A 15,988-nucleotide genomic window follows, 5' to 3' on the forward strand; every position below is an offset into this window, starting at 1 on the left:
AATAATAATAATAATAATAATAATAATAATAATAATAATAACCAAAAGTCTAGGGGATTTACGTTTGGGGAACGACTAGGTCAAGGTGAGGGGCTTCTCCGACCAATCCAGCGGTCCTGAAATGTTAGCGTCAGGTGTTCACGCACAAAGCGGAGAAAATATGCAGGTGCGCCATCGTGCACGAACCATATCTTTACTCTCTGCTGACGTGGCACATTCTCCAGCAAGGTAGGGAATACGTTAATAATAAAGTCCTGATAACGAGCCCCAGTTAATCTCTCTGGTAGCACGTATGGTCCTATTAATCTATCACCAAGAACGCCTGGCCATACGTTGATTGCGAATCGTTTCTTCAACTGCTTGGGGTTTTTCATCAGCCCACATATGCTGATTACTAAAATTCACAACACCACATCTAATGAACGCCGCTCATACCCGCAACCAAACTTTTGTTTTCAGTATTCCTTGCGATGTATCATTATTCCGTACCAGGGGTGTCAACTACGGTATGATTATCTGGTAGTCTGCTGTATTGTAGGGCAGAGAAATGCACTGCCATAAATGGATGTCACATTGAGCACCTCCTGTGAACAAGTGTTTAGATCTCAGAAAGTATGTGTTGTAGGACCCATGTTTATTAGACATTATTTTCTTATTTTGATGCATACTATCACCTCCTAAAATATTGGATAGGCTTACTTTTTTAATACTCTGTATAACTACTATTAATTTTAAGAGCACTTTTAAATTTCTTCAATTCATTTCTAGAGATCTTTTAATTTATCTCTTCCACCGTGCAACGTCACAATTTGTGGTGAGAGGGGGGAAAGGGGATAATAAATGTTTTTTAATACGCTTACACCCACGACTAAGATAAGCCACTTGAAATTTAACGGTGACTGACCGGTAGAGATATGAAACATCTGTACTAGATCTGCTTCCTATAAATAATAATTTATATTATAACTGACACCATTTCTTCTTGGAATCTTTGATAATTTCTTCTTGCGTGTTTACATAATGATATTTTTCCTATATACCTTTTCTTCAATCATTTCTCTGTAAGTGCTCGTCTTACATCCACATTTAGAACATTTTGATAATTGATAAGACATTCCCATTTATCGCTTTTTTGAGAACATTTTTATTACCAGTCTTATTTTTTACACTTGACATAAAACTTTTTCATTCATTAAGATAAAAAGTGTAAAATATAGATAAATTAATCACTTTTGCTTTTTTTACATGCTTCTAATAATCTTAATAGCTGATACTTTCCATATAATAATAATAATAATAATAATAATAATAATAATAATAATAATAATAATAATGGCTTTATTTAACCTGGCAGGCCGTAAGGTCTTCTCTTACACTCAACCAGGATTAAAACTTGTTTACATAGTTGAATATACAACTCGATAGGATTTAAATAATTACAAACTGATACGATTTAGGTACATAATGAGATCAAAAGAGGTAGTTACTACGCGACCAAGGCGGGAACCGTTTTGTATGGTGGCGCTGCGATTCGCTTCACAACACAGCCCGTGTTGTAAAGTCCGCATCAGATGCAAAATGAAGCACATGCTGAACTGCGCTCTTGTTTCATTATTATTAACACGATTTATATGTTATATGTTCGTATATATAGTTAACTTTATTGTGTAGTTTTATTTTATCATATGCTTACATAGGAATCTATTCAGAAAAAACACCACAACATCGGTGTTCGTAAAGGAGGGAACATGAATCGGAAGTAACGTAAACTAAAGTAGGTACCGTATTTTATACAATATTTCATTTGATATACATTTCTTACCTTAGCATTTTAAAGTGACCGGACTCCGGACATCATATATGAGGAAAGCACCCGGTATAAAACCATCATTATCATCAGCATGGGCTATTATAAGTCGTTGACCTGCACTGCTATTTGTATAAACTCCTGACACGTTTACGTCTTGCTAACATTTGTGGACAGTAATGGGTATGGAACCATGTTTCGTCCAGGTAAATAACGGGCTACTACATCAGAGCGTTCTATTAGATATTTCCTTTTATCTTTACATTTTTTGAATGCGAAACCCATGGATAGTATGAGTTTTCGTAAAGTTTCCTTGCACCCTTTAAAACCTATCCCTCTCTTACAAAATTTATGCAACTTTCCTAATGCTACGTTTACACGACGACAGTTTAGAGAAGAGAGCTAGAGATTATAGCTGAGTATCACAGTGTAAACGGTTTTGAGAGCAGGTATCTCGTTGACTCTAATATCTAAATAGAGAGTCTAAATAGAGCGGCCTTGAAAACTGCTCTCGCCGTGTAAACACCCTGGACAGAGAACTCCCATATACTGTTTGCTCTCATTAGAGCTACTCTAAATTATTCAGCTAAGTTGATCTTTTTCATTAACTCTTGCGTACGAGATTATAAAAGGTGGCGCATAACTCTTGAAATACAGGTCTAAAGTAATAATCATGCTACGTTTACACGGCGACAGTTCAGAGCGAAGTTCTGAAGAATCAGGAGAGCTATCTAACGGAGTGTTTACACGGTGACAGAATATAGCTTCTCTAAATACATTAGCGAGCTCTCATGAGATTTATATAGATCTAAATTCCTATGTTACTCTCCGGACCGTTTACATGGTGCAGAGAGTTTAGAGTGAGAGAAAGTGTTGAGAGAGTGCATTTAGAGAAGAATAGGCTGGTCAGTGCGCTTTTATGACATAAGCATCCATCGAAGTTCTGAGCAGTGTGTCAGCAGTTGTGTAACCTGACCGCGCATAGCACTTGCGTTAGTAATATTGTTGGGTAAGGCATTATTTATTTATTTATTCGTATAGAATAGGTTACTATAATTGCACGAAAGGCGGAGCTGATAGTCTTGGTCAAAAATGTGCAAATTATAGCTCCAATCGGCACACATGTAATTTATGTTTTATGAATCAGAGGTGCATGAAAATTCGTCAATGGAAAGAGAAACTCAAGAAGTTTAGTTGTGGCAACATTGTTTTCCTAGTTGGTAACACTGCCTCATAATAGCGCATATAAACAAATTTGTTCACTGTTGAGGGGGAAATGGCTGCTATAGAGGACAGAAAAGCTTAATTTTCATGTGAACCAGTCAGTTATTAATGTGCAACGGCATTATCGAACAAAGTTTAGTGCAGATTCACCCAGTGGGATCTAAAATCCATAAATGGTACACAGATTTGAAGGCACGATTCTTCGAAAACGGTTGCGATTTCATCCGTACCTACTACAGTTGCTGCAAGCCCTAAAACCAGAGAACAAAGTGCTACGAAGAAATTTTTGCACAATTATGCAGACTTTAATTGAAAACGATGATGAATTTTTCGTTCCGTGGTGTTTTCTGACGACGTCACTTTTCAACTTTCTGGTAAGGCGAACAGACAATCTCAGAATCTGGGAGTCCGAAAATCCGTGTATCTACGTGGAACTTTACTATAGGCTTCATGTGTGCCGTGTTACCAAGGCTTAGGAGGGAGACACATTGAACATCTTTAAGTTACGGAACTAAACATTTGGAGTTTCTCTTTCCATTGGTACTATTTTCATGCATCTCATTCATAGTACGTAAATTACATGTGTTCGAAACCGGAAAGTTCTGTTGTAGGATCCCTGTATAAATACAATTTTCAGGCTTCCTGGTGAAAGAGAGGCAAACGGATGCAGCTGAAGAAGTAGTTCTTGAGAATAAGAAGAAGAAGAGTAGTAGGAGGAGGAGGAAGAAGAAGATGTGCGTTGTGCCCCCCAAATTAAAGAGGAAAAAAATATATCCTTGTTACCAGAACCAAAGTCCAATTTATCTCCAATGTTCAAAAAAAGTGTGCAGAATTTGCGGTGAAAATGACTGACTGCGTTTAAGCTCCTCAAAAGAGACCGAGTGTTTAAAGTAAGAAAAATTATAATTTTTCATATGATATTGTTCATCTTCTTTCATTATATTGTTTTTATAATGGTTCTGCTAATGCAGTGTAATAGTTGTGCCTATTTCGTTTCGTTAAATTATAACCATATTTTTGTTAACAAATACCGATACTAACCCCACTGTACCAGTTATGTGATTTATTTGTAATGTACTAGGTGAGCGTTATTATCAATAAATATGATGCATTATCAACAGTATTAAAGGAATATAGAAAATATTCCACATCAAGTGAATTGTGGTAATTGCACAATAATAATAATAATAATAATAATAATAATAATATAATAATAATAATAATGATAATGATAATGATAATGATAATGATAATGATAATAGTTCGTTTCTGGAGGTTATGGAACTTTAGTTGTAGCTCCTCCAGCAAATAAATAAGCAAGAATAAAAACCACAAAATAATTAACAAGTAAAACAATGGGCCTTACTAAAAATTACGACCAATTACAGTAAATTAACAAAACTGAAAGCCAAATTCAGACGCCTCAACAGTCTCAGCTAGTTTTGATAATGCCCGATTTCTCAGGTCCTTACTCTTATAATTATTGTTAAACACATTCCACAAACAACTTTCCAATTCATATGCTTCAATCAATCTTCGTCTCTTCGACACTTCATTGTTTTTTGGCCGCCATTTACAGTGCTTCTCGCGAGAGTTTATGAAAAAGTTCAACTCAGTTGAATAATTTAGAGTAGCTATAATGAGTGTTGAGAGCATATGCGAGTTCTCTGTCCAAGGTGTTTACGCGGCGAGAGCAGTTTTCAAGGCCGATCTATTTAGTCTCTCTAAAATCTAATTAGAGTCAACGAGATACCTACTCTCAAAACCGTTTACACGGTGATATAGCTCGAATGGAACCTGGTGAAGCTTGACCTTGATGGCGAAACCAGTTCTACGGGCGGTTAGGAGTGGAGGGGGTAACGCTCGTTCAGTCTCGCTTGCATGTCGTCACTGTAACATCGGCCGGTAGCAGATTCCACACCACACTACTGCTCTCTTCCTCCAGGCTTCACCAGGTTCCGCACGAGCTATACTCAACTCTCTTCTCTAAACTCTCTCCGTGTAAATGTAGAGACGCAATTCCGCCGCTCAGATCGCTGTTCTGTTCTAGATATTCGTAGCAGAACACTTACTGACATGGACATTTGGGGCATTTAAAGGACCCACCGTTGCGTATTAAATGTTTCGTACAATATTTTATGGTCAATAGATGTAATTTTAAAACTTCTACGTCTCAATTATATTAAAATAAATGGTCGTTATTCTTCATATGAAAAGATATTGCATATTATAAACCCAGGCACTACCTTCCAGTTGTTCAATCCATACACCATACCTTTTCGGACATAATGAAAGAAACTTCATACATTTTACATGAGCACTGTAGTCTATCCTCTTCCCGTGTTTTATTATTATTATTATTATTATTATTATTATTATTATTATTCATAATTTATTTTGTTAAGAACAATAAAATAATGTGTTTAGGGTACAAATCTGTTGGTAGGAAGCATAATGTGACCAACAGCCTTTCCTTTATACTAATGACAATCCTCATAGTTATGTCTGTTTTGCGAATTGCAGGTCCGATCAAAGTTATTAATTTTTATATTTCTGATGATGACATCCTCAGAAAATTTTTTAACTGAATTGGATCTTCCATCCTTACCTCACTGACAAGCCACGTGTAAGCTCCATGCGTGTTCCGGCGAGATATCCAGGTTTTTCCCGCGTAGATCTATTTCTCATCTGCCTCCTTCTCTTCAGAACAATTGCAATCACTACAGCCGCCACAATACGTTGTGATTCTGCCATAGTTGTAAACGCACTGACCAGCCTGCTCTCAACACTTTCTCTCACTCTAAACTGTCTGCACCATGTAAACGGTCCGGAGAGTAACATTAGAGTTTAGAGATATAAATCTCATGAGAGCTCGCTGATGGGTTTAGAGAAGCTATATTCTGTCACCGTGTAAACACTCCGTTAGGTAGCTCTCCTGATACTTTAGACCTTCTCTCGCTCTAAACTGTCGCCGTGTAAACCTAGCATAATGTTGGAAGCTCTTTGTAGAGACTATAATATTTATGAACTTCTGTTCTTATGATACATTTGTCCATGTCGTCTAATTCAACCTTATTTGCAGGAGGTCATCTAACTTTGTTTGGTGTCGATATTTCTACACCCTTGTCCTCACATTCTTTACTTTCCTTTCTAATCCTACAAATTGTTTCCTTATTTAACTTCACATTAGGTGCAGGACCCTCTGTTGTCTTCGATAAAGGTAGGAATAAGCCAGTTGTCTTTTCTTCATCACAAAACTTTATGGCATTATAAATAATGCTCCGCGCTTGGCTACGAAACACACGTCTCCCTACATGCGGCACTGAGACCAGATTGAAACGCTAAGCATTGGATGTGACGACACTCGAGCAGTAAACATACGCAGCGAGCACGGAGTTCCTCATTCTGCCACGACGGGTCCCGCCTTGGTCGCGTAGTACATAAAAATTAACCTCATAAAATAAAAATAAACATATTAATGTTGTTAGGATCAAATACGAATCACACAAGAACAGAAGCCGATAATTCAATAAAAAATGTACAACGTAAAAATAAAAATAAACACATTGGAATATATATTAGTATTAGATTACAAATAAGTAGAATTCACATAATTAAACCAGAAACCGACAACTGAATAAGATGTACACAATAAAAAATAATAGACTAATAATAAAAAAATAATGAAAAAAAACAACACAGTGGAATACATATTGGCGTTAAGTGATAAATAAACACGATTTACATGATTACACAGTAAAAATAAGAAACAAAAAATAAAAATAAATACAGTGGAATACATTGCATTAATTATTTGCAAAGCCTTAGGTCTGGCAATTCATCATAAGATATTATTTCTAATTTACATTTAAAAGAAATTAAAGTTCGGCAGCCTTTGACTTCAGGCGACAGAGAATTCCAGTGACGAAAAATAGCAACAGTGAAAGATGCAAAATAGAGAGATGGTGTGTAGAGTGATATTTCTAGCGTGCTATCATATTGTGACCGAGTATTTAAGTTGTGATAGCGAGAAAGATTGTGGAATAAATTAATAAATTCTTTTTTTCATTAATCCATTTATATGCATTTAGATTTCATGAATAAATAAGCATAAAAGTTATCTAATTTGAAATTCCATTCCTGGTTTTTGTTTAAAATTTAAAATATCTCCAACTTTAACGTCAAATGGTTTAATGAAATCAAATTTAAAATAAGAAATAATAATTGTCTTAGTGTCGCCTAATTTTACTAATAACTATTAAGAAACTTACAGAATATAGATGAAATGAAGTGGAGATGAAAAGTGCTAGTGGAATGGAAGAGGGAAACGGAATACCCCTAAGGAGCTCTTCGAACTTTTCCTTTACCCACCTCAAATTCCATCACGATCTGGCCGGGATCGAACCCGCGGTCCGCCTAGATGAAAAATCAGCGCGCTATTGCTTGAGCTACAGACGCGGTATTGAGGGAGCACAATTGAGTCAATATGAGCAGAAGTGCATGGGTACATGTCGGATTCGGCTCTCGAAAGCCAGCCAGCCAATTTCGTTTGGTAGTTGAGACAAATCGAAAAAAAAAAAAAACATCCAGAAAATAGTAATTCTGGACACATCCCAAATGACGTGATTATCATCTGTAACCTTATCGCGAAATAATAACGTTTACATTTTAATGTACCGTAACAACTATGTACCAGCCTGTAAAAACTAAGGAAATAAGCTACTTAATACAGATTATTATTATTATTATTATTATTATTATTATTATTATTATTATTATTATTACCACCATCATCACAATCATAATTTTGTAAAGGCGATCACCAGTAATGGAGATCAAGAGACAAACTTGCTTTAAAAGTTAAAAAGAACCAAGTAACGTACAACTAAAAAATTACTACAGAGCATATAGAAATATGTTAACTCTTATCATTCGAAAAACGAAAATGAAATATTATGAATTCAAATTTGATAGATACAAAAATGAATGAACCCAAAAAATTCTGGCAAGTTATAAACGAAGCTACAGATGTAAATGTGCAAAATAAACAGCCAATCAAGGAGTTAAAAAACGCTAAGGGTGAAATATTAAATTGCAGAAAAGAGTTTGCAAACGAATTTAATAATTATTTTTCAGAGATAGGACACAAAGTTTCTTCTAACATTAATACGTCAAATTTTAACTCTTCTCTACAAAATGAGACACAAGATGAACATTTAGCTTCCTCCATGTTTCTTTTCCCTGTAACTGAAGATGAAATTATTATTTTGGTTAAGAAATTAAAAAATAATGTTGCTCCTGGTATAGATGGAATTAAGAATAATACTTTCAAAATTATTATCAAATATATATATCAAAACCCATGGTTCATATTTTTAACTTATGTTTTGTGCAAGGTATATTCCCAGATGTTTTGAAATGTGCCATAGTAATTCCAGTATACAAATCTGGAGATAAAAATAATTTAAATAACTATAGACATATATCTTTACTTCCAACATTTTCCAAATTGCTTGAAAAATGTTTAAAGAATAGATTAATAAATTATTTAGAAAAACATAAAATCCTCTCTAAAAATCAGTTTGGTTTCCGCAATAATATTTCTACTGATGATGCTCTTATTAATGTTACTGGAAAAATTATCAATGAACTAGATATCGGAAACAAATGTTTGGGTATTTTCTTGGGTCTACGGAAAGCTTTTGACACTATCAATCATAATTTACTTTTGGACAAACTACATACTTTTGGAGTTACAGGTATAGTTTTAAAATTATTCCAATCATATTTTAGTAACAGAAGGAAAATGACCAAAATTGAAGATCAATTTAGTGAATACAAATTTATTGATATAGGTGTACCGCAAGGAACAATTTTGGGACCTATTTTATTTCTAATATATGTTAATGATCTGCTAAATATAAATTTAGAAAAATGTAATGGATCTACATATTCATATGCGGATGATACAGTAGTTATTTTCAGTGGTTTTTCTTGGCAAGAAACATATAGAAATGCTGATATAGGTGCTAATATTGTTAAAAAATGGCTTAATTCCAACTTCCTTTCTTTAAATATATCTAAATCAACTTTAGTTCCTTTTTCGTTAACAGCTGCCAGTGTTCAAAATTTAAAATTTAGCGATGAATATAGACTAATAATACACAGTGAAAATTGTTCAGATCCCAAAAGTTGTAAATGTCCACCATTGAAAGAAGCCACGTATTTCAAATATCTTGGTATCATTATTGATCAGAATTTAAAATGGCCTCGTCACATTACTTATCTTTGTAAGAGGCTTCGTAAAACAATTTATAAATTCGTTAATCTTCGATGCTACTTACCCATTAGAGTTCTACGAAATGTTTATTTGGTCATTATTCAGTCTATCATTCAATATGGTATAATTGTTTGGGGTGGAAGTACAAAAATTAATCTTAGTCCTTTAAATTTACTACATAAACGAATAATTAAAATTTGTTTGAAGAAACGTTTCGATTATCCAACTAAATTAATTTATTCTTAATTTAATTTATTTAATATTGAACAAATTTATAAGTATACGCTGTTAAAATTTTATCATAAAAATCGTAATAAGTTTCTATTACAGACACATAATTATGACACAAGACGAAATATTAATTTAACATTAATAGAACCTAAATGTCTCACATCTGCTGGTCTAAAGCATAGCATTCATTTTGGCCCTCGGTTGTACAACGCTTTAATTAAATTACACCCAGAACTTCTAACATGTAACCTACTAACATATAACAAAAAATTAGAAACGTGTTAATATCTTCAATTTGATTAAATAAATTTATAGCCTATGTGTATGAATTAATCAACCTATATTATATTTGTATATAATATTTTGTATATATATATCTACTTTTCACGTGCGATATTATTCTTCTCTAGTGTTAATATTATATTATATAATTCCATTGCCGCTGTAATTTAAATTTTAGTTCCTATTTTATTTTACTTATTTATTTTTATTATTATTATTTTTTATTTTCTATATTTCTCTTATATTAATATTGTATTATATAATTTCTGTAACTGTAATTTTAATTCTATTTCCTATTTTATTTTATTTTATTTTATTTTATATTCTCTTATAGCCCTATTAATATTATATCTGAACTGCGACCGAACACGAGCGCTGCTCATTCGGCCTCAAATTTTGTTAATACTACTGTATCTCCTGTTTTATATTGTTTGTATTATTTTGTTTCTATTTATTTTGTTTGTTTGTAATTATATTTTTTATTCTGTATATTTAAAGTTAAATAAATAAAATATTTAAATAAATGAAAATTTGGGCGGTTTGCGATACCAAAACTTTAGCGTTATGACTGCAAGGACCGAAGGTCTCACCAGTAAAGAGAATAAAGATATAATCGTCTAAAAGATGAGCATATTTATTGCCTTCTTTCTTCACGGCTAATTCAGCAGCAGATGCTGCGCGTCTGGAGGTATTCGGCAAGTGAGATGGAACTAGAGTGTCAACGCAAGTGGAGTTACAAATTAAAGATTTTCCTTTAGACCATGGAATTAAGGTGAGACCATCCTCGCGACTAATACCTGGTGGTTCCAAAAGAGACGGATTGCCACAAGAAGTCAGAGATCTTTTAATGATATGATTGAGTGATGTATGTCTGGGAATGCGACCCTTGCTCCTCGCACAGTCGAGTGCATGATGGCCGTAAATATCAGCATTTCCTCCGCAAATACATTGGTGTGGCTGGCAGAGTTTACAACCAAGGCTAAAGTCATTGCGATTTTAAAGGATGTACTATCTATTAGAGTGCCGATGTGAGAACATGGTAATGCGTGTAACCAAGCTCCAGACTCACTCTCTTGAAGAGCTAGAAGACGCGCAATGTCTTGTTCGGATTTGAAAGAAGAAAGGAATTTATCTAAAATTTTTGGGATAAAATTAACGTCTCACTGCTTTTGAAATTCAGGATGGGCAGGAGGATGAGTGATTTGTCAGGAAGTAGGGTGAAGTTGCCTAAATCCGTGATACTCCTAATCCCGTGATACTTTTTTTTTTAATTGAATGTCAGTCAAAGCTTTGCCGTTCGACCATATCGCCAGACATCTTTCTCGAAAGAGTGCATTTTTCATCTACTTTTGAGACATCGGTGAACTTCTTAGCAAGATACCCAATCCCGTGATATTCAGTGAAAGAAATGTATCACGGAATTAGGCAACTTTACCCTATATCAACTAGTCAGAGCATCACACACATGACAGATTTCAGCTACATCACTGTATAAAAGAAAGAGCGATTTGATGCAACGGAAAACCCCAAAGGCAGAAGAAAGAAAAGCAGGTATACAAACGTCAGAAAGTTTCCGAATGCCCACACCACCAAATTTAATTGGGAGAGAGGCTTGAGTCCAACTAGTATCGGTAAAACATATATTTAGGATCATTTCCAAACTGGATCGAAAAAAGAGCATCAGCTTTATGTAGGAAAGATGGAAGAAGCCATAAAGTAAGTCATCTTAGGGATTAGAAAACAATTTTTAAGAAGGTAATAAGAAATATGAGGATGTATTAGTTTCAAACGATCGATGAAATATTGCAAAGAAATTAGTTTTTGTTCAGCGATGTGATCGGCAGCTTCCAAAAAGACGGGAGATCGTAGAATTTTAAAATAGATTTTGACATTAGTAAAATACCCGGAGCAACGATGAAATATATAAAAAATATATTATATACTGTATATAAAATATATAAAAAATATATATATACCTGGAGCAAGTTTTTGAAAAGAAGAGAAAACATTGATTAAACTTATAACAAAAATAAATTTCGCATTTATCAGGATTAAGTTCTAACCTTATAGTTGAACCGAATTAAATAATTTTATTAAGATCTTGCAAAACATCTGAACGGGTCCCACTTAAGCAACCATCATCTAAGTAAAAAAGGTTAAGATCACTAATTAGCTCCTTAATAAGGGGATGAATTGTTAGACTAAAAAATAAAGGGCCAGCCGGATCCCCTTGTTGGCAACCTGATTGAGATATAATTGTATCAGAACCAAAATATAAAGTAGAATGGTGTCTGTATGATTGCCAGAAATAGGGGAAAAGTTATTATTTATTTAAAGTTTATAAAGTTATTTATTTAAGCAACTTACCCATTATAAATAGTATTCTAATTTATCTTCCGAGAAATATCATCGTAAATGACCATGACTTAATGAAGTTCTAATCACAAGGATCCTAAAGGCATAATATTTATGATAAAAGATAAATTTAAATCTGAAATAGAGCGGAGTTATAACACACAAGGTAACTAGTTGTTACAAATAGCAAATTTTAATTAATTAAAAATGTAGGTCTACTATAAATCTAAAGGAAAATAATGTTTTAGTGTTTTTACGAGTATTTTTCGATTAATTTTTTGCCATAAGACTTATGAAACATTTTAGTACGAAGAATTATCTTATTGTAAGTAATTGTACAAGAAATTCCTCATTTTATATGTATGAAGATAGAATTAATGAAAGAAGAATAATTTAGGAAAGGTTCGTGACATTGTGGTGTATAGGGAGTTTTCAAATTATGTATGCATTATGTTATATACACACATACAATACGTACACACAATTGCATGCAGTCATTACTGACTTGTGAAACTCAACAGCTACACAAGAGTAACGATAATGACTATGATGACGCTGTGATGATGATGATGATGATGATGATGATGATGATGATGATGATGATGATAGCGGTAGCGATGATGGCACTGGAAAGACGAAACGTTGCCGGTGAAACAAATGGCATACACCAGGAAGGAAGAACAAAGTACAAGCAGAAAACTTGTTTTATACTCGTAATAATTTTTTGTTCTATTTGTCTTTTAATTTCTTTCAGATCTATTTAACTTTTAAGATTTGAAAGTCACCAGGGTAGCTAATCGGCTGAAGCGCTGTCTGCCGATTCGGAGTTACGTTCGGGCGTGGGTTCGATTCCCGTTTGCGCTGATTACTTGGTTGAATGTTTTCCGAGATTTTCCCCAACTGTAGTGCGAATGTCGGGTAATCTATGGCGAATCATTGGCCTCATCTCCTCAAATACTATGTCGCTATCACCAATCCCATCGACGCTAAATAACCCAGTATTTGGTATAACGTCGTTAAATATCCAACTAAAAAGTGAAAAAAGAAAATTATGATTTGAAGCCCCTGCTATAGACCAGAGAAAATGTCATAACTAGAGTTCGATAACAGTTGCCCACCATCGAGGTTCCGGGTAACTTACTCAGAGTTGTTTGACATCAAGGTCTTCAATAGAGAAAGTAATATTTGAACATCACGAAAGAGATTATTAATTGGCTCGCTAAGTTTTGCGAGAACGAGAAACAAGTAACAAAATACTCTGTATAACTATTTTGAATATGCAGTTATGTCTAATACATGTCTAGTTACTTTATGTAAACTCAAAATAAGTTTTTTACGGTATAAATTAAAACCGGTCGTAAAAAGGCTGGAAGTGCTAAAGAGAAAAAGTCTGGAATCCAAGGCTTTGCTGTGCAACTAGTAATGTAATATCATACATTTTGCACATCTATGGGAGAATTTAGGTTCTAAATAAAATTACAATGAAACTTACCTTCTTTTCTTACTGTATTGAGTATTTAAGAAAAATAATTTTCAAAGATATTGGCACTTATACAGGGTTGTTTCAGATCTCTGATAACGAATTTGAATGATATCATGTGCGGCAGGAATCCCACCGACAGCTGATTTGCGGCGAGAGGTGACAGACCAGTAGTAAGTGAGTGCACGGTGTATCACACCTCAATGCCCAAGAAAATCGAGCCTTTTTGGGAGGGGTACATAACAATCCTTTCCGATGCCAAGTACAGTCATGTGAAAATCATAGGAGCCTACAAAAAACGTGGTTTCGTTATTTCCAAGAAAGGCATCTTGTGTGTACCTAATAAGACTGGCAAAGCTCTGATGGGTTTAATTTCAGAGTGGAAAAAGCAAGCAAATCCACGTCCTCGTCACAAGTCGCTCCACCCCACGAGATGATACAAATTAATTCCATTCGAGCTTTACCAATCTTATTAAGTAGACAGAAGATGCCTTTCTTGGAAATAACGAAACTTCGTTTATTGCAGGCTTCTTTTATTTTCACTTAACTGTACTTGGCATTGGAAAGGGTTGTTATGTACCCCTCCCAAAAAGGCTCGATTTTCTGACTATGAGATCACTCACTACTGTTCTGTCACCTCGCGCTACAATTCAGCTGTCGTGTGACTCCTGACGCACATGATGATGTCATTCAAATTCGTTATCAGAAATCGGAAACAACCCTGTAATCTTTCTATATCCAGTCTTCGAATGTTAAGTGTTAACATTAATAGACGTTTTACTTTTTACACATTAAAACAGTATGTGTTATGTAATGCAATATATTGAAAAAGGAATGTGAACAACCGCTGAGTTGATGTTACTCTTTTTATTCTTTTTACGTGCGTCAATTTGTTCCTTATTCGGTTTCAAACCTTGTTTCCAGGTCTGCATTATTTTGTTGCCTCTTGTAATATGAAAAGAACGTAGCTATGCAATATTGCGCTTATCTTTAATGTATAAATATAGCCACAGTTTAATCTCTTCGTTATTTTTTCTTTAACGGATTATCCCTGTACCATCCTTCCATGTACTGTAGCTTTTGTGTCACTCAAATTGGGATTTTTTTGCAACAGCCGACGGACTTTAATATAACCTAACCATAGTCGTCCATATTTTCATTACTAGACGATACTACTGATTTTATGGTGGACAAAGAGAAACAGAAACCTAGTCTATCCTTCTTGTGTACTGGAAATCCTACTTAGACTCACAGGGTTTGAAACAGGATCTTTGGCATGGCAAGACATGGTAATAGTAGTAGTAAGTATTCAAAGTAATTTTGTTGAATACAGATCGGAAATAAAACATTGTTGCTCTTCTGTTTCCTGAACGTAATGAGAAACATGAAATGTTGCTTTGGAAGTAACTCACCTGGAAGTGTGTGCGGCCCCGCCAGTCCCTCCACAGCACGCAGAGGTCTGCGCCCTTCAGCTCTCCGTAGTCGGAGAAGCCCACGGCGACCCACAAATCTTTGTGAGTCGCCGGGCTGTGCACCTCGACGCTGACTGTCTCCGTCGCGTAGTTGACGGTCCAAGAGAAGGTGGAATTGGCGTCCAGGGGCACGCTGAACACCTGGGCGTCCGTCGCCGCCACCAGCAGCAGTAGCATCAGCACTGCGGTCCGACCCATGGTCTCGCGAAGACTGGCGCGCCGCGACGCGGGGCTCGGTATTCATACCCTCCCCGAGATCAGGGGTGCACACACTCCGCTCTCCATGCCCCTTCCTTTCTCCTTTCTTTGTGCTTCCCACTTTCATATCTTGCCAACTATGAAAATAAATTATTGTAATACTGATAAACATCGATTTTTATATTTCCACGGAAATAGGCATTTTCAGCATCCCTGATACAGAAATAGTTACGTAACTCCTTAAGAAAGCGAGTCTTTACGATACGAGTGAGATGTTTATGGACGAGCCTTCAGGCGAGTCCGGAATATCGTGGCGAGTACCGTTAAATCGTTTTCTTAAGGAGTTACGTAGGCCTAATGTGTTTTGTTTCATATTATATAAAAAGATTTAATATTTGTTAATTATTGTATGTTGGAGATGCACCAAATGTAGGCAGACAATAGGCTCATTACAGGACCCATAGTTCCGGTCATTGAACAAACAGTTTTCGAGCAGGAGAGAATTGTTGCGAATAATCATGGCGGCAGGTTTAAGTGTATGTGTATGCATTTATTCACACTGCAAATGGGTAAATACTCGGTGGCAATGGTAACTAATTACACTCAATAATGACAATTAATAATAAACATAATTAATAAAAATAATATAATTAATATTA

At 35.0% G+C, this 15,988-nt stretch overlaps 1 protein-coding gene across 1 annotated transcript in view; it reads right to left on the minus strand.

Moving 5' to 3' along the window:
- Positions 1 to 15,338, minus strand: part of Tbh (Tyramine beta hydroxylase) — a 98,290-nt gene extending 82,952 nt beyond the window's left edge. The window contains exon 1 of the mRNA XM_069820814.1: positions 15,072 to 15,338. Within this exon, the coding sequence (XP_069676915.1) occupies positions 15,072 to 15,329 (258 nt within the window). The 5' untranslated portion in view covers positions 15,330 to 15,338. The remainder of the gene's footprint in view (positions 1 to 15,071) is intronic.
- Between the last annotated feature and the right edge of the window lie 650 nt (positions 15,339 to 15,988).

This window comes from Periplaneta americana, chromosome 3, assembly GCF_040183065.1.
Source record: "Periplaneta americana isolate PAMFEO1 chromosome 3, P.americana_PAMFEO1_priV1, whole genome shotgun sequence".
NCBI classification, from domain to species: Eukaryota; Metazoa; Arthropoda; class Insecta; order Blattodea; family Blattidae; genus Periplaneta; species Periplaneta americana.